Consider the following 25341-nt stretch of genomic DNA (forward strand, 5'->3'; position numbering starts at 1 on the left):
TGTATTATTAATTAATATTAGTGGGGATTATGTTGAGAAGTAGTAAAAGTCCCATTTTGTAAAAATACACAGTTTTTTCTACATCAATTTTTCTTTAATTATTGAATGTCCATCATATCATATGGGGATGATACAGTCTTTGTTACATATAGCTAACAATTGGGATGAAACTAAGCGAATGGTACAACATTTATTTAAGAATATAAAGACTACCTAAATGTAAATAGGATATCATTAAATATTAATATGCAGAACATTTTCAAATCACATTATTACCCAATGAATTTCATTTTTATATTGAAGGGAAAATTATTTAAAAAATTGAGCTAATTGTGTATTTAGAAATTACGAGCATCATTGCTCAACACTTGCATTGGAATTATCAAATAGTATTGTGCAAACAATCAAATACATGATTTACATTTTATAGAAGCTTAGTAACTTGCTTACTGATAAAAATGTTGTCATGGTTATGTATGGGTTGATATTATAATATGTATGGTATGTATATGTATATGTATATGTATATGTATGGTATTATGTTATACATATGGGTTATGTATGGTATTATTGCATGGGGTGGAGCAAATAAAACAACTATGAAAATTATTGAGCATGTTCATGATAAGGTTATCAATATCAATATTCTTAAAACAAAAAAAAAATAGCGATGCTCAGTTACCCAATAACTTATATAAAAGTACATATTAAAACAATCACATTACATTATAAAGAACTAGCACATAAACATGTTAACATTTTCATTACGTGAAAGGAGTAATACTTTTGCCTAAGTCAATAATGAGAAAACCTGTACATATGTCAAAATTTTATTTCAACTTGTTACCACCTGAACTCAAAAACATAAGCTTAAAAAATATCAAAAATAAATGGGAAAATTGGGTTATAACACTAAATGAAAACATATTTGAAATATAGAGAAATTTGAATATTAAGAAAGATGTAATGAATAAATTATTTTAGTTAAGTTTTGTATGATAAGTAAATTAATGTAAAATATATTATTTATTGGCTGCATACAGATGCTTGTAACATCTCTGTGGGGTTCAATATGTAGTTATGTAATTAAGTATTGTATATTTTAAGTTCTACCATCATGTATCTTGAACATAATAATGTACTTATTAGAATTAGCTCCAATGTCAGGTAAAACTAGAGAATTTTTTCCACTCTGTTTTTGTTAGGTTAGCTGGGTGGGATGTAAACGGTCAAAATAGCATTTATTTTACAATTCCTAATTTGTCCGTGTGTGTTATCGTTTTACTATAAAGTGAACTAGAAAAAACTAATCGTGTACTGTGGAAATAATCTTAACGAGTTAAAAGTACTGTAAACTTTTTTTTCAGGATTAGACTTGTTAATTGTAAATTATTAACTTGTTAGTTTTTAAATGCTATTACTTTCCCGCCAAATCGCCATCTTATTTACTATGTTTGAGCATGTTTGAAATTTTTTCATAATCATAATTTTTTTTTAAATGTTTAAATCCGTCTTTTAAATGTATTTATTCAATTAATTATTATTTAATCAAAAATTTCATAATTTAATATATTAAAAACAGTAACTTTTTATTAGTATTACTACTGACTAACTAATGGTAAATCATTACTTAACATTTTTTGGCATCATTAGTATATTTACGAGCTCTTAACAATAAAATAATCCAAAATTGTGTATACTACTATGAACACTTAAATTATAATTTATGAATTGTGATGACAGTGTTGTTTGTTACGATTATCGTCTTAGGAATCATTCTGATCCACCTCATATTATGCTTCGTATTTGATAATACTATAATGCTATTAATTCATATGTATTCTAGACGGCAGTTATTACGTGGAACATATGACGTAGGGTAATTTTTATTTACTCTCCATTTCATTTAAAACCCATGTCAGCGATACAATGAGGTTAAAAATAAGTGTTCTGCTAATATTTCTTATTATTATCAATGCTTATTGCTCTTCTCCCTTAGAACATGTTAGTGATGATGAACTTCTTAACCTTTTTATTTCGGAAAAGTACGTGGTCGTTTTATTCGGTAAGTTTTTAACTTATTAATTTAATAGCTTTGTTAAAATATTTATCTAAAACAGCATGCATAAATCATTATTTCTTTAGAATTGTAATAATTTTTTTTGTACCTTATTTGAAGGATTTGTTATGTTTGAGAATTTCTGTTACAAGTGTTTATTTTTTACGTCGTTTTTTTTTTAATAAAATAATGTACCTTTTCCTCCCCTTCCAGAGATATTGGATTTTAAAAAGTAGATTTTTTAAAAATGCAATTGTTTTTTAATCCTTATATCGCAAGAGGTAAACCGGGTACTTTGTAGATTAAATTGTATGATTATTGAATAAAGGTTTTCTTAGAAATACAAAAATTTACTAGTATAAGCCTTATTACAAGGTTATTAAACTCTGAAAGATTATTTTTATTATTATGACTCCTTGATAAGATACAACATCTTAAATGTATACAAAGAAATTTCAGTTATATTTTGTTTTGAAGAATTAACATATTTTATAATTTATAAGTAGTATAATAAATATATTTTTTTTAATATAAAAATGTTATTTTAAGGAAACCAAATATGTAAATTTGATTGTTTGGCTTACATAAACTAAATTATAATTTTCCAGTGAAAAATCTATTCACTGTCTGTACAAGTAGGATATTGTGTCATGATGCTGTCATGTGACGGTAATGTGCGGTTGTTAGTAAACCCAAAATGACACCAGACATCATTTTCAAACAGTCGCTGATGAATTCCACAGATTTGTAAGGATTTTTCACTCCCTGTACTCCATACGCATGGAAATTCTTTTTGACTCCATGAACATGAAATGCTGCTTCATCAGAAAATAAATTGCTCTGGAGGTAATTTCCATTGACAGATTTGAAACGTAACACAGTTGTTACAGTGAACTCTTTATGGCTTATTAGGTTTAATGTCATGGAGTAGTTGTAGTTTATAAGCACAAAGTTTCAATCACTTGTGAACATCACAGGCAGTCTTTTAGAAATGTGTAGTTGATGATTAACATTACGAATTGAAAGTTTGGACTTTGTTGAAAAAATACAGTTGGATTCTTTATTTGTTATTTTAGACTTACCTGATGACTGTCCTTTCAAAACTCTTCTGGTTTCCAAAAGTTGTTCTCACTACTGTGCTTTTGTCACTTACAGAATTCCTGCATTAGACTCGCGTTTAATTTCTTTCTATGTCGGTCACTGATTTTGTTTCTGCAAATCAATACTTGTACTACGCATTTTCTTTTGATGACATCATAGTACTGAAGTCCAAGCCCATAATAACTTGGCCTGTGCAACAGTCTTAATGCAGCTGTTACCTGACCGAGAATGTGTAAAATAAAACTTAATTATTATCACCTCAAGATTACGCATAAAACATTATTGAGTGCTGCAACATAAAAGCTATATTTATGTTTGAAACTCCAGAGTTCTTTATTTTGCATATGTTTAGTATGTTCTACTTTACTAAGGATTATAAATAACTTCTGTTAAATTCTACTTTGTCATTCAACCAAGATAAAACATTTAGTGCTTAATAATCCTGAAGTGAAATTTCAACTGTAAAGTTTTGTCTTCTCTCTAGTCTTCCTTTTAAGGTATGAGAATTAAAAAATCTCAAATATATCATAAATCAAATATCATTGGAAGGGGAGAGAAAAACAACAGTTTTTTTTAATAACAAGTCACAAATAGTCCTTTATTACCTTAGGAAAAAATAATAGTGTTATTCCTTTCTCTTCCCTGGAAAAATATCCTAAATATCAGTGTTTTTACAAAAATTTAGTTTAAATTTGCATATTTTTCATATAATGAATTTGAATCAGCTAGAACTTATTTAAAGCTGCATTCATCAATTTATGATGAATTTGGTTTATAGCCATTTGAAGAATTTTGGATCATCAATCTATTTTACAGGTTAAAAAATTATAATAGATTTTCAAAACAAATGTAAATCATAAAAAATCTGATATGGACATCACATCACTTCCTTGTACACCTATTAAATTACATACACACATTTTTTGTTGTACTTCTTTTAAACTTATTTCATTTGAAAATGAGATACGTCCCTCCAATTCTTTAATAAAGTGGACAGTTACACAATTGCTGAAATATTAGTTTTTATTAACATCAAACATTTATACAATTATTAATTCAACAATCTTACATTAAACATTAGGATAAAGTCACTTTATTACTAGATCAGTATTATTCGTATCTTCGTGAGTTGCTGTTTAACAAAAGTTTCAGATTTCTGTTGTGTCATATAAATAAAAGTTAATAATTCTGTTCTATTAAGTGAACTCCTGTATATTGGTTACAAATGTTAATTTTGGCCTAACTATGTAAAATATTCAGTTTTTATTATTGGATTATTTGATGAATAATCAAAAATGAAAAAGAAACAATGATGCAGGAAAAAGAAAGATAACATGAAATATGTCTCAAAAAAAAAATGACAAAAAGATGAGTATGAAGGGGAAGAAAATGTTAAGAAGAAAGGAAGTATAAAAAAATTAAGAGATGATAATTGTAAAGAGGAAGAAAATGTTAAAACCAAAGAAAGAATAAAAAGATTAAGAGAAGATTATAAATATAAAGAGGAAGAAAAGGTTAAGACCAAGGAAAGAATAAAAAGATTAAGAGAGGATGATGAATATAAAGAGAGAGAAAATTTTAAGACTAGAGAACGTGTACATAAATTAAGATAAGAATTATATCAAAACCAAAGAGGGATTAAATGATTGGTAACAAAATACAAATAAATGAAATGATGATCAACTACAACCTAGGGAGAATATTGTCTGACAATATCAGAGGAGTAATGAACTATAAAGGGTAAGAATTTTTTGCAGTTTATTAAAGATTGTGCGTGTATGCCACAGTAAACATGTTCTTGTTTCTCATTTACTCTGTAGTTAACTTTAATGTAGATAAAATTAAACAGAAATTCCAGAATAATTAAATAAAATTAAACAGAAATTAGACTAGAAAATCCGAAAATAATATGATTCTAAATTATAATTTTCAATTAATATTAAAAAATCAGTGTTTCACTAAATCTATTACATCTGCGCATACGCGAGTTATGTGCAGATGTAACTCTAAATTATCATTTTATAAAATATTTAAACTGTAAAATAACAAAAAAAAATTTAACTTTGTGCATATAAGCTCTTGAGGTGGTTTTTTTTTGCATTATTGGATTACTTTTGTGGTTTGGAATCCAACAGTCACAAGCATTGTGAATACCTTGAAAATAATCGATTTTGTATTGCTAATTATAGAATGTGCTGCCATTACAATTTTAAACTGTGCTGAAAGTAATTTAAGTTAAATCACAGCATACAAGAGTGGGAGAATAATATTAGATGGTAATATTATGAAGCTTAATGACTGATGAATTAGGAGTAAGTTTACTGATGTGATTTGATAAGCCAAATATGTGTTCTTATTGATGATAAAAACCACATGTGATTGTTCAGAAATAATTTTGTTAATTGTCTACAGAGATGTTACAGATCCTTTTAGCTGAAATTGTGAACATGAATGATTTAGACCAGTTTCATTTAAAAATTGGCCATTTTCAGATCTATTATAGCATTTATTTAATAAGAACACTTTTAAATAAAAAATTATAATTATGGTTATTCTTCTAGTCTAACAAAATAATGTAAACGCTATTGCATACTCTAGGTTAATTTTGTTATTTTCATGTTTCAAAATAAATGGAGAATATAGTTATAAAAAGATGTTATTAGAGGAATGACATAAGATTCGTATCCTCAATTTAATCTGTATAAATTGTTTAGCATATTTATGGGTAGATTCTTAGAAATAATAATTTGAAAATTTAAATCAACTTTTAATATCTTTGAAGAAATATTTGCTAAGAACATTTTTAATTCCATTTTTTTAAAAACTGATGATCATTAGTTATAAAAGAACTGGAAGTCTGTTTCATTTTAGTTGAAATCGCATTCCATTTTTAAATATTTAAAAAGAATCGCTTCTTCAATTTAATTGAGTTTCTTTGTAGTTGTAAAAAAAAATATTAATTAGATTTTGATCATGTAAAATAATTTGGAAAATCTGATTTAGTTATATGAACTGTGCACATATTTCTATTACTAGTTGTGTTTTATGCAATATTATGACAATAGTCTATGTGATATAAACAAATAAAAAATTGCTTCATTCAAAATGAAAAAAGGTATTTTTTCCATTTATCTAATATATCTCTTGCCTTTTATTGTATAAAGTTTTTTTATAAACTTTCACTGTTTTGTATTGTAGCAATTAGTCTTTTTCATATATCATTGCAAGTAGATTACTGTATGATTTATTTTTTTTTTATGCGAATATCCTCTCGTAACAGTACCTACTTTTTTCTACATTCTTGTTTTTATAAGAAATTTAATGTACTTCCAATTTTTCTCTTCAATGGTCATTTATTTGTGTGCTAAGTTAACTGTTGGTGGTTGGAAGTTCAAGAGAATTTCCAAAACATTTTAAGAAGAAAGAGAATTGGATTACATAATATTAGCTTCTTAGAAAGAAGAGAATAGAGACAAAGATGATGCAAGGGATCTTTCTTTTTTCGTTTAGCTTCTGGAGCCACCATAAGGTATTACTTCAGAAGATATGTATGAATATAAATGAAGCGTAGTTTTGTACAGTCTCAGGTCAACCGTTCCTGAGATGTTTGGTTAATTGAAACCCAACCACCAAAGAACACTGGTATCCACATTCTAGTACTCAAATCTGCATAAAAGCCTTTACAGGATTTGAACCTTAGAACTCTCCACTTTGAAATCACCTGATTTGCAATGACGAGTTAATCACTAGACTAACTTGGTGAGCTGAAGCAAGGGATCTGTCTCAAGGCATGTAACCAGATATTGATGATGAAGTTATCATCTGGTTATATGATGAAACTAGAAAACATCATCATTACAATAATTTTGGTATACATGATTTTTTAAATCAGTTAAACAGTCTCCCAAATGCTAATTTTCTCCATATAATGATTACAGTGATTATCTATAAACCAAAATATTAACAAATAATAAAATTTGACTAATAGAAAATCTTGTAACTTCTTTATAGTAACATACAGAACCTAATAATAGAACCATAGAACCTAATAATTCCTTGATTGAATTTTGTTCTTGGATTAACACGTTTAATTTTTTTTCTTCTTTTGCAATTTTCATCTTATATTTGTTTCTTTTTCACTATTCTAGTTCTCTTTTATAATTGCTTACAATTATCTACATTTTCAGTATGTAGGTTGATTGTACGACCACTTGCCAAACTTTTCACTAAAACTTGCTTGATTTAAAAAGAATATATATTAAAAAGAATATATATTAAATAAACTAGTTTTTCCTTTTTTGTCATTAGCAAAGAAGGATTGTCCAGATTCAGAGAAATATGAAACCGAGATAATTAATATTAGAGAAGATTTGGTTGATACCCTTAGTGCATGGGTAGTTAAAACTATTGACAGCCAGTTGCTTCGGCTGTATTCCCCTGGTAAAGAACCAGTTATTGTATTTTTCCGTCATGGAATTCCATTGTTGTATGATGGTAAGTAACATTATTTACTATTATTTTTTTTTATTTTTAGTAATTAATTATTTAGTTACTTTTAACCCTTATTTAAGTGAACAGTCTTTATTTCATTCAAATTGAAGAAATTATATAATCAAGTCATATCAGTTAATTGATCAAGGTATTTCATTATTTATTATTCAGTTAGCCGCTATGCTAGTATTATTAGTTAGCCGCTAGTGCTAGTGTAAGGTAAGTGTTGAAAGTTTGAGTTTATATAAAGCTATAAACTCTTTGCAACTAGAAGATAATATAAAATAAATCAAAGTATAATAGAATACAAACAATGATGGTTGTCAATATAAATTGTTAGATGTTATCAAGTGAGTAATAAAGGCTGCAAAGTTTAGTTGGCTTTGATTACTGTTTTTAACCACTTAATCAGCCTCATCCAAATATTATTTGTTTGTTTTCCTTTATGACTGATGGCTTTTTTATTTTTGTAACATTTTACATTTATTATACATCATATAACCTGACATTAAACACTGTTTGCATTTTCTCACGGATATATAATTAATAATATATGCAACAAATGTTTCATTTATTTATCAACTATATCATATATAGCCATTCAACACCACTAACATCTTTAATTCTCTTTTAAAATTAAAAGAGAAAAATCCTTATATTTAATTTTATTTAGTAAGTGTTGTGTATTTTTATACAACATACTATCATCAAATAGGTGAAAGCAGTTCATTGGATATTGCACCATCCAGTTATTTCTTATTATTTTTTTATGTAATTAACAATTAATTTCTTTGTTTTACTGTTTTACAACTACTTAAATTTTTCAGTATTGGTTGTTGATTATCTGTTCATAAAGCAACTAAAAATGAGTCTGTAGGATAAAATACAATGGGTTAAAATTAATAATTAAATAAAGATCAGTATGTAATGATTTATAATTATAAATATCCTAGAGTTAATAAAGAGCTATTTAATGAAATGAGCATAATGACTTTTTTAATATTAAAGATAAATAAATACTATTTCTTCTATATATCATCACACTTTTAACATTTTTGTGGAGAAAAAGGAAATTTTTATTTAAAATTACTTTTAAAATGTTCACCTACTAAAAAAGCTGACAACACAGTTATAGAACTTTCCCATCACGCAGCTTTTTTCTAATGCACAGCTTACATACACAAGTTAATTAAAAATATTTATCATGTTATTTAAATACAATATTTTGTGTTTATTTAATTCAGTGATTCTAACTAAAGCGCGCATGCATAATGTAATTAATTTGCACGGGTGTGGTGGTACTAGCGGTCACTTTAAATAAATTTTTAATTTTTACTCCCTTCTACAACGTTTCAAAATTATTACCATTTTTGGATTGGGTCACAATTTAGCAAAAAAAAACTTTTCATAAAAGGTGTTTTTATAATTGTTTATTTTTTTTAAAAACAAAAATTTTTATTAAAAAAATGCAATGAAAATCACTCTTTGTACTGCCTTCTATAACTCTTGAAAATTAAAACCATTTTTAGGGGTGGTGGTAAATTTATTAAAAAAATTTTTTTACAAAAGTTGTCTACTTTATTAATATTTACAATAAAAAAAATATAACTAATTATGCAAAATATGGAGATGATTTTGATTTCCTCCTGCATCCCCCACCATCTGATTTTTAATTGAAAATGTAGCATCATTGCCCCATGTAAAAGTAATCTGACCAGGTTTGGTCAAAATCGGTCAAGTAGTTCTGGAGATATAAGGTGATTTATAGGCCAATACCAAAAACCATTTTTAGGGGTGGGTTTGAAATTTAGCAAAAAGGTTTTTTTTACAAAAATTGTTTATTAAATTATATTAAAAAAATATATATAACCTTAATTCAAAATCTGGAGATGATTCCATTTTTCTCTTGTATTCCCCACCCACTCACCTTAGGAACTGAAAATGTAATAGCATCAGTGCCGCTGCTGTATAAAAATATTATAGCCAAGTTTGGTGAAAACCAGTCAAGTAGTTCTGGAGATATTAGGCAATTTACACACCAATATACATATTTTGTAGAGGAAATTTCAGTGTCATTTTTTCAATTTTCTGGGGCCTAAGGGGATCAATTCATCAAGATATGATGAAAACCAGATATGCCCAATTTTGACTGATGCCATTTTTCGGTTGCCTGAGGTCCTTACGAGGAGTCAATTTGGTGAAAACCAGAATTGCCCAATTTTGACCGATCACTATACTTTCCCTTTTATATAGCTATATAGGCGGTATTCAATAAACTTGTTTATTATTGAGACGAGTGCTTATCAGTTTTGGCATTTATGTAGAAAAGTGAAAGAAGTATTTAGATTTCATTTGCTGTAATTTTGATTTTTGTGTTTGAAATGAATGTATTGTAAATATAAATTAGACATTACTTTTTTAAAACATCCATGAATATTATTGATATATTGTACATGCCTCTGTGTGTGTGTGTGTGTGTGTGTGTGTGTGTATATATATATATATATATATGTGTGTGTGTGTGTATGTGTGTGTGTGTGTGTATGTATATATATATATATATGTGTGTATGTATGTCACCCATCTTGAATATAAATTATCTGATTATAGCAGTGAATGAGCCTATTAACCCTAGAAGAATAAATAAATGTAAATAAAGTCACACATTTCAGATTTTAAACATACTTGAAATTGTCATTCTATCAAAGGATATTAAGTCTAGTTGCTGAACTTTCTAGTGACAGAAGGGAGTGATAACTAACATTTTCATAGAATCTCAACACCTCAATGACAGAAGAGGATGAGTAAGTTTTGGTAGTAATATAGCATTAATTTTTCTCAGGTCCATTAAATGATGAGTTAATTATTCATACATTTACGGAAAACAAAGAACCTACTGTAAGAGAATTGTCTGATGAAACATTTGAACATTTGACCCAAGCATCATCTGGTGCTACGACTGGTGATTGGTTTGTAATGTTGTGAGTATACAGTTTTATATATTTTTTTTTCATCTAAATTTTTTTTAATACTTTTAGAAAAGGTTCCATGCTTTTTGATAGAGTATTTTTTGAACGATTACACTTCAGATTGGGAAGAAATAGTCATAAAGGATAATAGAAGCAGTAGTCTTAGAATGCTTTGGTTTAAGGCCAGAACACGTGAAGTATTTCTGTTACTCAAACCTACCTATACCTTTTATATTAAGTTTTATATTAAGTTTATATTATTTTTATGGTTAACTGAGTGAGAACCAGATAAAGCAATATTTCCATTAATTTCTCTTTCATTTGAATGCTTTCGTTCCTGGTTTTCCAATAATTCATCATTATTTCCTTTCTTTTTACTACCTGTCTTCCTTAACCAAGACATTTTTTCTTCTTTTGAAATCTTGTACCAGTTTTCTGAACATTGTTGCATCTTATAATATAATATTTCTTCAGATATTTTCATTTCTTTTAAGTAATAATAAATAATAATAATAATTCTTTATTCCATAATACATATACAAAAAAGAATGTTTTTACAATATACAGTAACATATAACTATGATAACTGAAAAATATAAAATTAACTTTAATAAACTAATTTACAAAATTTCTCTTAAGTTAATTAAAATCACAATATCCTTAATTTTGTTTTTAATTACTACTACATTTAAACTAATTTAATTAATTAAACTAGTTATTAATTACTAGTTATTTAATAACTATTTAAACTAGTTATTTAAACTAGTTATTTAATATTATTAAACTAGTTATAATTAATTAAATTAGTTAAATGAATTTTCATTAAAAAATTTTAATTCTTAAAAATTAACATTAAATTCTTAGATTTGATCTAATAAAAAAAATCTAAAAACAAAAAACACAGTTTAAGAGACTAACAAAAAACTTAGATTAATGCTTTATTATTTACTACCGTTAATTACTTAAAAAATACTAAGGATAGGTGCCTCCTTAACGCACAGCTGTGTTGAGGTCACCATCAGTTCTTAAAATAATCAGTTGAGACGGATCCTAACAAGTTTCTCTAATAAAAACACAAAGATTCATTTAATAATTATTTATAACCTAAGAAAATTACACATAATAGAACTTTACCTTCAGTGTTTACACGATTACTTAACGACTTATTTAACACTTACTTACTCATAACTTAATTACGATTATTCAATGACTAATAAATTAGTGTCACTCAATGAAAAATGAAAAATTTAGTTTGTTAATTAAAAAGAAATTTGAATATCCTGCAACATCAAAAGCCATAGTCTCAGCCTTTTGGAGAAGATTGGTAGAGAATTTGCAGATGTTATAGAAACTGGAAGTTTATTAAACAACTTTGGGGCACAATAAATGAAGAAGCATTTATAAGCCTTGTTTTTCAGAAATGGAATAGCTACACGGTTCTGTGCTTGTAGCCTGCCTGAATAAACACTATTATTACCCCTCACATAACCCAATAAACATATATCTGCAAAACCCGATAAACATAAATATACCATAATGGTAAGATCTGCAATCTTTGGAACAGTGGGAAGGATGATTGAATCTATTTACTTTAATCATAATTCTTACAATCTTATTTTGAGCAATCAACAGGATTGAGAGTAGAAATATACGTACCTCCCCAACAGCAAATGCTGTATTGCAATTTTGAATTAATAATTGAATAATATATTGTTTTAAGGACAGAAATTGGACAAATATATTTAAGATAATAGAATTTCCTAAGCGCTGAATTCACGTAACCCTTCATACTAGTTATATGAGCCTTCCAGTTTATACTCTCATCAATTATAACACCCAAATATTTTAGTTGGTCAACCCGCTCTATTCGGATACAGTTACCACAAAAATTATTATCCAAAAGACAAGGATTACATTTAAAATAAATATTGTCAACTGTAACCCGCTTAGACCTGGTACTCAATGTAAAATGAACAAATTTAGTTTTAATACTCAGGGCCATTCTGTTTATTGTAAACCACAGTTTCAGCATATTCAAGTCATTTTGCATTTCATTTTTAACAGTAAATGCATTTTCTGAGGAGTAAGAGAGCACAGTATCATCTGCAAAACAAGTCAGAGAACCTGTGAAGTCTTTTTGAATCGTTGAGCTCCATTGATTTCCTTTCTTTTTGTTGTAAATATAGTTATAGATTTATTTTATGAGTCTGTTATAATTCATTCTCATAAGGTGGCCAAAGAATTTAGCTCTTCTTTTTCTGATGGAATGTGACATTTTCTAAGTTACATTATATTTGTAAGGATCTTTAATATTTTTGAATTTGTATTCATCATCATATATTTTTATTGGCCGTAGGATCTTCCTTTCTTTTTTTCTATTACATTTATTTCATCTGATTTCAAACTGAAGATGCATTCTGATGCATACAGCCTTCTGGTTTGATTACTCTATTGTAATGCCTGATTTTGGCTTTGAGATGTTCTTTTTGTTGTAAATAACATTTGTTAGTTTTTCGGTAGGCTAATCCTATTTTTCTTTTTCTTATTTTGATTGTCTTCTTCATCTAAATCATCTGTTTGGATTATTTCTCTCAGATATTTAAATTTATGGCTTTTGTTGATTATTTTATATTTTTTATTTAGGGGAATTTTTTATAGTGGTCATGAATTCCATCGTTTTGAAATTTAAACCCTACTTTTTTTGTGATATCTTTTAGGTAGGTAGTTTGCTTGTTCTGCTGTCACTTCAAGTTCTCCAAGAAAATTGCAGAATCATAAAAAAAAACTGGACTGTTAATTTCAATTTTAGACCCAATTTTATTTTGTGGTTTGTTCCAATCTCTTTTTTATTTTCACTTTCTCTAGATTACAGTTAAAAAGAGTTTATGATAAAGCATCTTACTCCTATGTTAATTTCAAATTCTTCAGATAATTTTCCCATGAATTTGAGATCTTGTATTATAATGATCTGTTTAACTATGTAATTGTTTTGAGATCCATATCGAATTCTTCTAGGATGTTAGTAAGGAAGTTCTATCAGTTGAATCGTATGTTTTTTTTTAAATCTACAATTACATAGTTTTTATTTCTTGTCATTTTATTCCTTATTATAGTTATTATTTGTTATTGTTTTAAGGTTCCAGATTTCTTCTTCACATCATCTTCCTTTTCTGAATTCCCCCTTGATACGTTACCAGTTGTTGTTTTGCTTTTGAGAGTATTTTGTATGTCACAGATTAGAGGGAAATCCCTCTGTAGTTATTTACATTCGTTTTATCCTTTCCAATTTTATGGAAATTTTTCATTATTCCATATTTCTTGTAGGATGTTCTTCAGTTCTTCTCTTGGTTGTTTCTTGTTTCTTTCCATAATTCTGCTATGATCAAGTCTTCACTTGCTGCGTTGTTCTTTAACTTATGGATGATTTTGTCTATTTCTTTTTATTATGTGGTGGGGAGTTTTTGGTTTGTGATTTTTGATTCTGGAGTTGGAATTTTTGGGTTCTTGACAATTTAATAGTATTTCAAAATATCTTGTTAGAATTTGCAATTATCCTTGTTAAAGGCCAAATTTTCTGTCTTTATCCTTTATGCAAATGCTGAGTTTTTTTAGAAATCACATGTTTTTCATGAAGTTCTCTTCGATTTGGAAAAAACAAAAAAAAATCTTCAAGCCAAAAAAATTTGTTTAAGTAGGACATTTCTCCATTTTTTTTTAATTTTGGATATTTGTTTGGGGATTAATCTAAATCTTAAGTAACTTTCTTTCATTTCTAGCTTCTTTGCATGTGCAATTCCAGTATCTACACTTTTTTAGATAGAAGATATCTCAGGCGGTTTCTGTTTATCAAATAAATATATGTTTTTTTTTTTTAATAAAATCTTTTTGAATAAATCTTTTTTTTGTTTATTTTAATAATTGAAAAGTTAGTTTCATATTTAAAAGTAAAAGATTTTAACAAATTAGTGATCAAAATTTGCATAGTGTATTCAGTTAATTTATAACTTTTTTCACTATGAAAACTTAATAGAAATTATAAAAAAATTTTAGAAATTAAAAATTTTCCTGTTTTAGAAATTACAAATATTCAAGCAGGAAATGTGCAACCATGAAACCATAAACACATAATAATTTAAAACATAGATTCATTAAAATGTGAAGCAAAAAAATAAAATTATGTAGAAAATTAAATGTAGAAACAGTTCTTTCTACATTTGTGTGCTCTGTACAAATCTTGCCTATGTTTGAATTGTGTTCTCACCATAGAGTTGAATTGCAGTTTTTTTTTGCCCACTTAAATGTATAGGAAGTATTTATCGGTAAAGTTAAAAAATTACGATATTTATCTACATAACATTAAATGAGAACAGATTTGATTCAAACATCACGTAGTAAAACTACAAAATGCATTATCTGATTTCAAAATCGATGAACAAAAAAGACACTTTAAGAGTTTGTAATGTGGGGTATTTTTTCATGTGGGACCTGCTGCCTATACAAGCTCATAAACTTGTATCAATTCAGCTTCTATTTATTCCCTATAGGCCAACCCACCAAATTACAAACGAGGTTCAGCTCTGTACATTTGCTCTGTTCACCAAAGGAAATATCAGTAATTTACGTCAGTATTTCCAGAAAATGCAACTCTAACTTGTTCATCTTGTACCTTAAGAGATTTACATGCGTTGATGTATTGCATCCTTGAGAAAAAATGAGATAGACGGTGTAATTATCCTTCTGTTAGGAGACAGAATGTTGTACACATAACCTTACTCATTAAAGGAAGATAAGACAATATCAAAATTGTGTAACATGTTGTTTAATTAAAATAGAACTATACCAAAAAAATCTTGGTATACATTAAAATACTATGTTTAAAATTATAAAAAGCCTAATGCAAATAATGAATAATTCTATTTTGATTAAAAATAATGTTTGAATAATTATTTGTATTTAAATTTTTAAGCCATGCCACAAACTGTGTGGAATGTAAACGATTGCAAGCTACTTGGGAAGCAGTTGGTGCTAAATTAAAGACAAGAATGAATGTAGCAATGATAAATAGACAAACAACTGGCCGAGTAACATCACGTCGTTTTGGTATTATTGAAACACCTACTTTTGTTCTGTAAGTTTTTGTTGTATTATACATTTTCAATAATTTCATTGATGAGTAAAAAAACTTTTTTTTAATATTTTGTTTATCTGATTCAAATTGTAGTGAGGTTTTACCAAAATATTTTTATGGGAATCATAATAGTCTTATTGTAAAGTAGATGAATTTTTAATCATTTAAACACTAGGAATCATTAGAATTATGCAATTAAAGCTATATTAATGATGTCTTGGAATATAAAAATTACAGCTTCTTGGAGACGTGTTGATCATAACAGTTATTACCATGAGGTTTCAGTCAATAAAATTAAGGATTTTTTTTGGTAAGCATGGTACTATATAAAATAACTTAGTTAATCAGTTGCTTCTTTTTCATAGCCAATTATACTGTAGTTTCCTGTTATTTATAGAAGATTAAAGAGAATATTTTAGATTAACTTAGTACTTCTCCTGGTCAGACTTAATAATAGATAGTTTCAGAAAACTATAACTAAAAGTTTGTCATATAATGAACAAAAGACACCTAATCAATGCATATTAGTTGACAAAAGAATTCTCTATAAGTATTCTATCATAAATTCTAAGATTTTCATTAAAATATATTGTCATCCATTTTGTGATAACAGCTGATTAGAAAAATTATTCTGTTTTCAAATCCGTTTGATTTTTGGACTATTAGAATCTAAACACAATGAATATTTAACTATAACCTGCCAAAAATGTGGCTAAAAAAACCTGATGTCACAGATGTCATAGGCATTACAACAAAGCTAATGAACTCTAAATAAAAACAGTTTTATTAATATCTTTTGTTTACACATTTTTCAGCTCCAGACAGCAAGTACTGACCTTTTAATTTCAGAATTATCAACACTTGTGCTAATTACTGTGAAGTGATAGAATTCGATCATCTTTTTTTATTCATTAGCAAAGTGCCATTATTCATCTAGCTATCTATCATCAGAAGAAAATTGCATATCTTAGGGATCTGGCTGACATGACTTGCCATCATTATTTTATGACCTTTAACTTATAGCTCACAAATTTTTCTTATTACTTTATGGTGTTCCATGTTTGACTTTTATTGATTACTAAAAAAAAACAAAAAAAACACATTTTTGCATACATGTGAATCTAAAGGCATATGAGTTATTGTAATAAATGTTGCTAGTCTTTACTTGAACATAATGGAATTATCATAGTATTTAATTGAACAATAATGGAAAATTTATAGTTTATTATGAATTATTTTACTTGTGTGAAGTTTTGGTTGTAGTATATTGTTAACACAGCAATAGCATTTGCTGTTTTACATAGAAGTTAGCAAACATTCTAAATTCTGTTTTGTACTAACCTCATTAAACAGTTTTTTCTGAAAATTGGCTGTTTTCTGTTTGTTGCTTTCTTTAAAATATATTTTATAATAGTAAAATATAAATTATGTTTTTTTTGTATTTGTTTCAGATTTAGACTTGGTAAAATGTACCGTTACAATATTCCAAAGTATAATGTTGCTTCGTTTGTTAGTTTTGCTTCAGATTGGTATAAAAATGCTCGTGCTGTTGATGTACCTGTACCTAAATCTCCCTTGTATGTGTTATTTATTTTTTATAATTTGTTATGTTTATATTTTTGTTTTTATAGTTATCTCTTAGTTAGATTTTTACTAGTATTTAAAAGATGTATTTTCATGTTTGTGTATAAGTAAATTGTCCTGATTGATATTAGAGTTAAAGTGTTTTTATCTTGTTCGTGAGACTAATTTTTTTATATATGCACTAAAATGTATATATTTGTTATTTTGGCTTTGTTTCTAGTAATTTGGGGCTTGATTATTTTAATGATTTTTTTACTGTGGACCGAAAATTAATTTTTATTTAAATTATTTTTATTCAATTCTGATATTAAGTTTTAGGTTCATTATTATGTCAAGGTAGGGCTGCTTGGTTGGATTGATTCCATTAGCGTGAACATTATAATTAAAATCAGTAAAATAATTTTGGTGATTAAACCAAATAATCTTGTCTTGTAAATTGAATTTTTTGAACTTACATAAAATCATTGATTATAATATCAAGCACTATATGATTTTTCACTAAGATTACAATGTCTAAAAAGACAATTAAGGAAATCATTTAGTGAATAAAAGTAGCTCATTTAACTTAGCAATTTAGTCATAATTTTAAAAAATCTATAATTATTTACTTCAAGAAATTATTGTAAAAGTAGTATAATTTCTTATAAAACTTATATAATGTAGTAAATGATTTTCCCTTGTTAACAATGCAATGGAGAATTAAAAAGATATGGTAGTGATAACCATAGTGAACAACTCCAAGTGAATGGTAGCCAAACCCCAAATCAATCCAATCTGTTATTCTCAGATCTGTGAATATGACTTGAGCATTTTATATAACTAGTATTTTAATCATACTTGACCATGGCAAGGGAGGACAGTATGTTCTCCTTCCACAGTAAGTTGTACAAACAACAATCCCTCTACCAATCCCAGATATCACAGTGTATGTGGATTCACAAAGCACCATGCACACTCCAGTGCACTCATTTTTTCTGTAGTTATATATTATTGTTCAGTATGTTATACCTGCAGCAATACACACACTTTTGCTAAACATATCTTTGTTTTTTTTTGTTAAGGGAAGCTTTTGAAGTAATAATTGAATTATTTTTTTTTTTTTTTGTAATATTTTGTATATTTTACTTTCTTTTTATTTATTTTTTCTGTCTTTTTATATTTTATGATTTTTTAGGGAATTTTATTTTTTGCAATCTTAAATCACTGCAATATTTTAAAAATGCTATATTTTTTCCATTTAATGTTTTAAATATTTACAAATTTATTTAATTTACAATATTTATACAAAAATTACTTGCTAAAATACAACAGAAAAAAATTAAAATTATATTTTACAAAATAATAAACATTATTTTCATTAATTATATAGGCTACAGTTTTTTAATCTAAATTATTTACAATTATATAAAGTTTTATAAGATACATCATACAAAATTAAAATAAAATTTTACAAAATAATTACAACTTAATTATTTCTATATACAATATATTTTTTTTAAACTGATTCATTTGAATATGTCAGAAAAGGCTGTATACCTTTAATTCCACTTATACTTGGCTGATCATCATTGACATCTGTTTTATCTTCTGATTCTACATCGAGGATTCACTTGAACTTTCCAAGTCAGTGGAATCTGAAGCCTGTTAAAATTTATAATTAATTCATCAACAGCACTATCCACTGTTTTCTTTTTCATAAGCCTCCTTAATCTCTAGCTATATGAGCTACAGCTTTACTCCATTCTTCTTTAGTTATTTCATTCACTGCTTTTCAAAATAATTTAAAATTATTTATGGTAAAAACTTTATTTTGGTCAGGTACCTTATTCTTAATTTGTGCCTAAATTAATTCTATTGCATTAAATTGGCAGTGGTAAGGAGGCAACAAGGCAACTGAATAACTCGATGACCTTTCTACTTTGTCAGTTAATCAATTACATCGAGTAATGGGTATTTTATCAATTCTTCTTGAAACTGAATGTTGTGTTTATGTAACCGATCGATCAGTTCAGCTTTCAGATTGGTTTGATTAGGAGGTTTATCTATCTGAACGGATTGGTAGAGAGCCACCGTTTGAAAATAACTGCATTCATTTCCGAGTGAAAATCGCTATTTTTTTATTTGACTTAACTACTAACAGAACATTGGGTTCAAATTCCTTGTATGTGCTGGCATGGACAATAATTCTTCTACCTGCCAGTAGGTTCCTTTCTACAGCTCGGTTTCGTTTCATTGGTTGACAGTTTTGTCCTATCATGTCCTGCATTTACCCATATTTCATTTATAAATACTGTCGTCGACAAATCAAGTTTCAACACTTTATGTAAAAAATTACAGTGCATTGACACAGTATCAGCCCTTTCCAGCAGAAACTTTCTATTGTTTATTTTCTTCCAAGTAAACCCAAGCTTACAAATTACTTTCCACAAGGAACTTGTTTTGCCTGTAAATAATTTTATCTTGTTTAAAATATGCAGTATTTTTTCAACGTAAGAAATCCTTTATTTCCATAAATCTCATTAATAATTAATAACATTATAAATCACTGTTTTAGTATAGTAAAGCCATCAAGTTCTGACAGGTTTCTTTCTGTATCTGTTTTTCTTGGAGTCACTTCAAGCGGTTCTTTGGAAACTCTTTGAGACAGATTTCCAACTAATATTTTAAGCATCTGAAACCCGTTCAATTACTTTGCGAAACAGAAGAAGAGGTCCATTATTTTCATTCTGTTTTGAAAATAATCTCCACCATTTTATCCAACTTTGGGATTTAAAAGCTGAGCTCTGACCGGTCTTTATTATTCTGCCACTACTAGCCGTAATTCAACACCAATATTTTTTTATGACAGTAAAAAATATATCGTAAAAGTCTGTTATACCGATCTGTTACTCTGTAAAGCAAATCAAGCAATGAGAGGGAACAACTCCAAGTGAGTCTACATAGGAATCTTACAAGTTGTTGCTAGGTGTAACAAAGAGGAGAAATACATAACCTACCAGCTGTGGTGGGAGCTAACTACACCTTCCATTAGGAGACACTGCAAGCAGGAAAGAGAATTTCTGTGGGACAAGATAGAATAAAAATACTCTCGAATGAGAAGAGTAGCTCCCAGACAACTGAAAGTTGTGTCCAAATCTACAGTATTGTATAAGATAAGTTGGTTATCACAGCACAAAAATAAATACAGTGATCAGCATTATTAAGCATTTTCATTAGAGTTGGATGCAGATAAGTTTTTTTTACAGCTAGTTGTAAAAACTAGTTGTAACTAGTAATAGGTTTTTTTTTTAATTCAGTGCAGCTATACTTGGGCAGAGGCCTGCTAGTTATCAGAGAAAGAATACTATAATTTAATAAACATTATACTGTATATTAAGCATCCCAGTTAATGCCCCATTAACTAGTGATCTCTGTAGCCAAATGGATAAATTGAAACACAGATGAAATGTAGAATTAATAATTAATTCATTCTCTTATCTATGCAAACCATAATATCTTTGAAATATCTGCGAGATTAATTTTTGTAGGTTTCAGAGAAAAAAACAGTAACTTGTTTTATGTACTATAATTTTAAGAAAAGTCCTGAATTCAGATGAAGAGGACATCATTCAGAAGAATGATATCCTCTTAACATGAAGTTTATCAGCCAACAACCTCTGATGCAACATTATAGACATTTATTTTACTACGACAAATTTCTGTTAAATAAAAGTAAATATGAAATAGAAAAACATAGACGTTTTTAAAATCATTTTGCATGTAGCGTATAACTTTGCAAACCACATTTTATACACCAGGCTTGTATTACTATTGTTGTTAAATGTTAAACAACAAAACAACAATTGTATTGTTCTTCACTTTGATACTATTCCTTAGAAAAAATTAGAATTTTTTTGAGCACCCCGATATTCATCATATTTTAAAACTATTACAATTCTAGAAAATTCCATACTACAGATTGATTGATTCAGATGTTTTTAACAGTAGCTTTATCTTTTTTTAATTTGTCTTTGTTTTTTACAGCGATGATTTGGTTCAAGCTATTGTTGATTATTTAAAAGAAAATCCATGGACATGGAAGATTGTTTCAGTATTTTTTTCACTCACAATGCTTCTTGTAGTTATTAATAAATTAAAGTCAGGTGAAAAGAAAGAAAAATCTTCAAAAAAAGATAAGAGTGAAAAATCAAAGGAAAAATCAAAAAAAGCAAAATAGTTTATTATCTATTAATTTATATGAACTTAAATAATAATAATAAATTGTAATTTTTATTTTTATAATTTTTTTAAATTGATCATTGTAATGAAACACAAAAAAGTTATTTTTACATTTATTTAATTCTTTTTAATATTGTGATTTAATCATAAAAAATATATATAAATATATATTGAAATTTTTGGACATTCCAAAAGTATTATTTTGATCTCTTTGTTAAATCATTTATAAGTATTGCAACATATATAACTGATTTTCAGTTAGTTTTAAACTTTGTTTTTAAATGCTCATTTTGAAATTTGTGCTAATAATTTTAAAGGAAATAGAAAGTGCTTTAAGGTCAACAAAATAAAGATGTTAGTGAGTAGGAATTGATTAAAGCAAACTTATTCGTAAACATGGATTTGCTCATAGGAGATGAGTGTCAGGGAGCATGTTCTAAAGGAAATTTTCCAATCTTATTTAAGAATTATTCATACATACTAACTAATTCTACTGAAAATTAAATCTTATTTATATGTAATGTCATGCAAAACAAAAATTCTTGTTGCAAGCTTTGCAATAGATTACTGATTTTTCTTTTTGAAACATATTTTCACGAAGATATTTCACTAATTTTTTTTACTGTTGAACCATTTTATTATTTTGGTATTATTTTTTTTGCTTCTTCCCTTTATCCAACTTCAAATTGGATAGGGCCTCTTGGGAACAACCTTATTGTGCTCTAATCTCTTCCACACTTCCTCTCATAATACCAATGGCACATCTTGTACCCTCTTCCCTATCTCTTCCTTCACCTTATCCATCTATCTTTCCCATGGTCTTTCTCTCTACTACTTCCTATACTGCAGTTCCATACACTCTCTTTGCCATCCTCTGATTTTCCATTCTCATAAAATGTCTAAATTACCTCAATCTATTTCTTTTGATCCTATCAGACATCTTGCCCATCCTGACAATCGGCAATAAATCCTACCAGCTTTTAACTAACTACTTCATTCCTCAGTCTATACTTCCTTGTTTTTCCAATCGTACTTTGCAAGAATTTCATCTTCGCACCCTCAATTCTTGATTCCTTCTTACTTGCCAACATCCATGTGTTTGTTCCGTATGTTAGGATTGGTTCGTAATATATTTTGAACATCACTTCTTTACAGTTCTTTGGGATTTATGAAGTCCTGTTTAATGCAGTAAAAATAATTTTTAATCTCTTAATAATGATTGTTACACAAATACGAAGAAGAGTTTCTTTATTGATTGTGGTGGTAAAAAAAATTTTTTTACATAAATTTCGATAATTGTTTATTTAGGTTCCTAAACAGTTTTTTTGACACTAATGGTAATGAAATTAAGTTTAATGTGTGATGGTAAAGATATGTTGAAATTTTGATTTCTTCGATTTTCTGTCAATTTTGAATACTAGGGAAAAGACTGAAAAAAACTAATCTGTTTGAAAAAAGATAAATATTTTCTTTTCCCAGTACAGTTAATTTTCACGAACTATTCTTTTTTAACTTGATTGCTGATATAAATTCTCATTACTTACAGACTGACAACATAATCTTGAAAGAGAGGCAATAAATTTCTTTTTAAAAGGATTTTTGGCTATTATCAGGAGCAGTTTAATTAATTAAAAATTCAGTTAGTGTGTTTATTTAAATATTCAGTACCAATGGGATGGTTTGTTTATTCTCATCTGTGTCAAAATTTATTGAGTATGTGTATTTAAAATTCTTTAATTGTTATCCGTATATGAAAAAGTTCTTAAACTTGCTGCTGTGTTTACTGTACAGATATATTGCACATTTCTTCAGATATGCCAACCTTATTCTTTAAATTTTAAAGTAAAATTGTGTATTCTTTACTATTAATAAATTTTTCTTATTGCTACTGTTTTGCATAAAATACTGTTTTGTTTTTAATAAGAATTTAGGATTAGTTTCAAGTTATACAGCAATTAGATGAATATGTTTTCACAATATAATAATACACACAATACTAATAATGTTTATATATATATTTTTTATTCATTGGCTGCTATTTATTGTGATCAGAACCTTTATGATAGGATAACCAAATGGTAACTGTAACCAAAAGCAATACATTCATTTCCTTTTTATTAACAGATTCAATTCATTATTCTAGAAAATAATAACATTTTTGTTGTAAGAATAAATATTGATTTATTAGCCTTGAACTATGTTGCAATATACCTCTGTGTTGATGTTTGGTTACATATGTAAACTAATTAGGCTTCTGTTCTGCAGATTTTCCTGCAGTAGTTTATATTGTTATTGCTGATAATTATATGCAATTAAAAATAATAAATTTTATGTTTTGCAAAATTAAAGCTTTTTGAAAAACAATTTTCTTTTTTATATAAGAAAGATATTTGTTTACAGTATTTCATTTTAGTGAAATATAAAGATAACAGAAAATTTCCAGTATTTGATCTGATTTTAGTTCCTTATGTGTGCCAGTAGTAATCTGATTCTCCAAGTTGCAGTTAGCTCAATATTAGCTCACAGCTTGTACGATTTATTGGATCTAAGGTTTATCTAAAATTTTAATCAATTCAGTTAATAAGTTAAGCAATCGAGGTTAAGTTTCTGTTTTTAAATACTTGGAAAGGGAATTGCATGATATTTCCCAAACTGTAATTGTGAAATTAGTAATATATATAATGCAGCTGATTCAATCAGTAATCAGTAACCACCAATCAGTAATTCTAATTACTGTTATTATATGCTAACTACTGCTATTACTGTATTACCTGTTATTTTCATAACTTAGGTAGAATACAGTTGAAAATAATAATTATAGAAATTATGTACTTTTTTGCAATACTGTAAATAAATGTAAAATCATTCAGTTAACATCTTTTTTGTCATTGTACATTCTAATATTTTTTTCTATTTTATAATTTTTGTTTATAGTGTGTGTGTGCGTGTGCTATTTTAAGTATAAATTTATTTATAATAAATCATGAACATCTGTATCTTTTTTGACTGCTTTTTATTGTAATTTTATTTTTTTAAGTAAAGGCTGATGTTTACTGTTAATTATATGTAAATAAAAAATAATATTAATATAATATGTACATTTTTTTTATTATTGTAATAAAATATTAATATTGTAATGTTCCTAGTGATTTTAATTATTAAAAGAATTAAGATCAAATTTTTTTAGTGTATATTTTATGTATATGCTCCATCTCATACAACAGTGCAGTGCAGTGCAGTGCAGTGCAGCAAGTTAAGATGGGAAAGTACTGATACAAGTAAATCAGTGCAGTGTAAATGTATTGCTCTAAGGTATGTAATGTTATTATGAAGACTACTTTTAATAATGAAGAACTGACTGATGTACCATAAATCATCTGTTCATTTTTTAAAATAAACTTTCCCTAGGCTATTAAATGTAATGTGCTTAAAAAGGCAATATTATGATAAAAACAATAAATTGATAAAATCCAGTAACATCATAGTATTTAGAAAAACTTATTTTTCTGCTTACTCTTTTATTCTTTTATCTCTTAGTGATGATTTTTAAGAGATTTATACTAAAGAATGTTTTTCTGAAAACTACATTAATTATTATAGTACAAAAACAATAGTTCCACTATTTGCTTTAGGATTGTGATAATACCAGTAGAATAATTCACTTTACATTAGTGATAGAGATAATGTACCTTTCTGTGTTTTTAATCTAATTTCTAAAAAAGGTATGATTAAGCAGAGATCTCTGTAAAAATGCAAAACATGGAGGAAAAAAAGCAGTAAATGGAAAAATT

General features: G+C 27.2%; 1 protein-coding gene across 1 annotated transcript; it reads left to right on the forward strand.

Annotated features, from left to right (window-relative positions):
- The first annotated feature begins 1766 nt into the window (after positions 1-1766).
- LOC142330619 (protein disulfide-isomerase A4) lies at positions 1767-24642 on the forward strand. Its single transcript, XM_075376034.1, has 6 exons — positions 1767-2065; positions 7469-7654; positions 10494-10632; positions 15587-15748; positions 17200-17325; positions 21356-24642. The coding sequence occupies exons 1-6, from the start codon at positions 1930-1932 to the stop codon at positions 21546-21548; spliced, it is 942 nt and encodes a 313-aa protein (XP_075232149.1). The 5' UTR covers positions 1767-1929; the 3' UTR covers positions 21549-24642.
- Positions 24643-25341: the final 699 nt, after the last annotated feature.

This window comes from Lycorma delicatula, chromosome 9, assembly GCF_047948215.1.
Source record: "Lycorma delicatula isolate Av1 chromosome 9, ASM4794821v1, whole genome shotgun sequence".
In the NCBI taxonomy this organism is placed as follows: domain Eukaryota; kingdom Metazoa; phylum Arthropoda; class Insecta; order Hemiptera; family Fulgoridae; genus Lycorma; species Lycorma delicatula.

What these genes read in the sequence shown, in the direction of transcription:
- LOC142330619 (XM_075376034.1), top strand. Translation starts at nt 1,930, where the DNA reads ATGAGGTTAAAAATAAGTGTTCTGCTAATATTTCTTATTATTATCAAT. An exon ending in GAAACACCTACTTTTGTTCT is followed by an intron (nt 15,749 to 17,199) that starts GTAAGTTTTTGT and finishes TATTTGTTTCAG; the next exon opens with ATTTAGACTTGGTAAAATGT. An exon ending in CCTGTACCTAAATCTCCCTT is followed by an intron (nt 17,326 to 21,355) that starts GTATGTGTTATT and finishes TGTTTTTTACAG; the next exon opens with CGATGATTTGGTTCAAGCTA.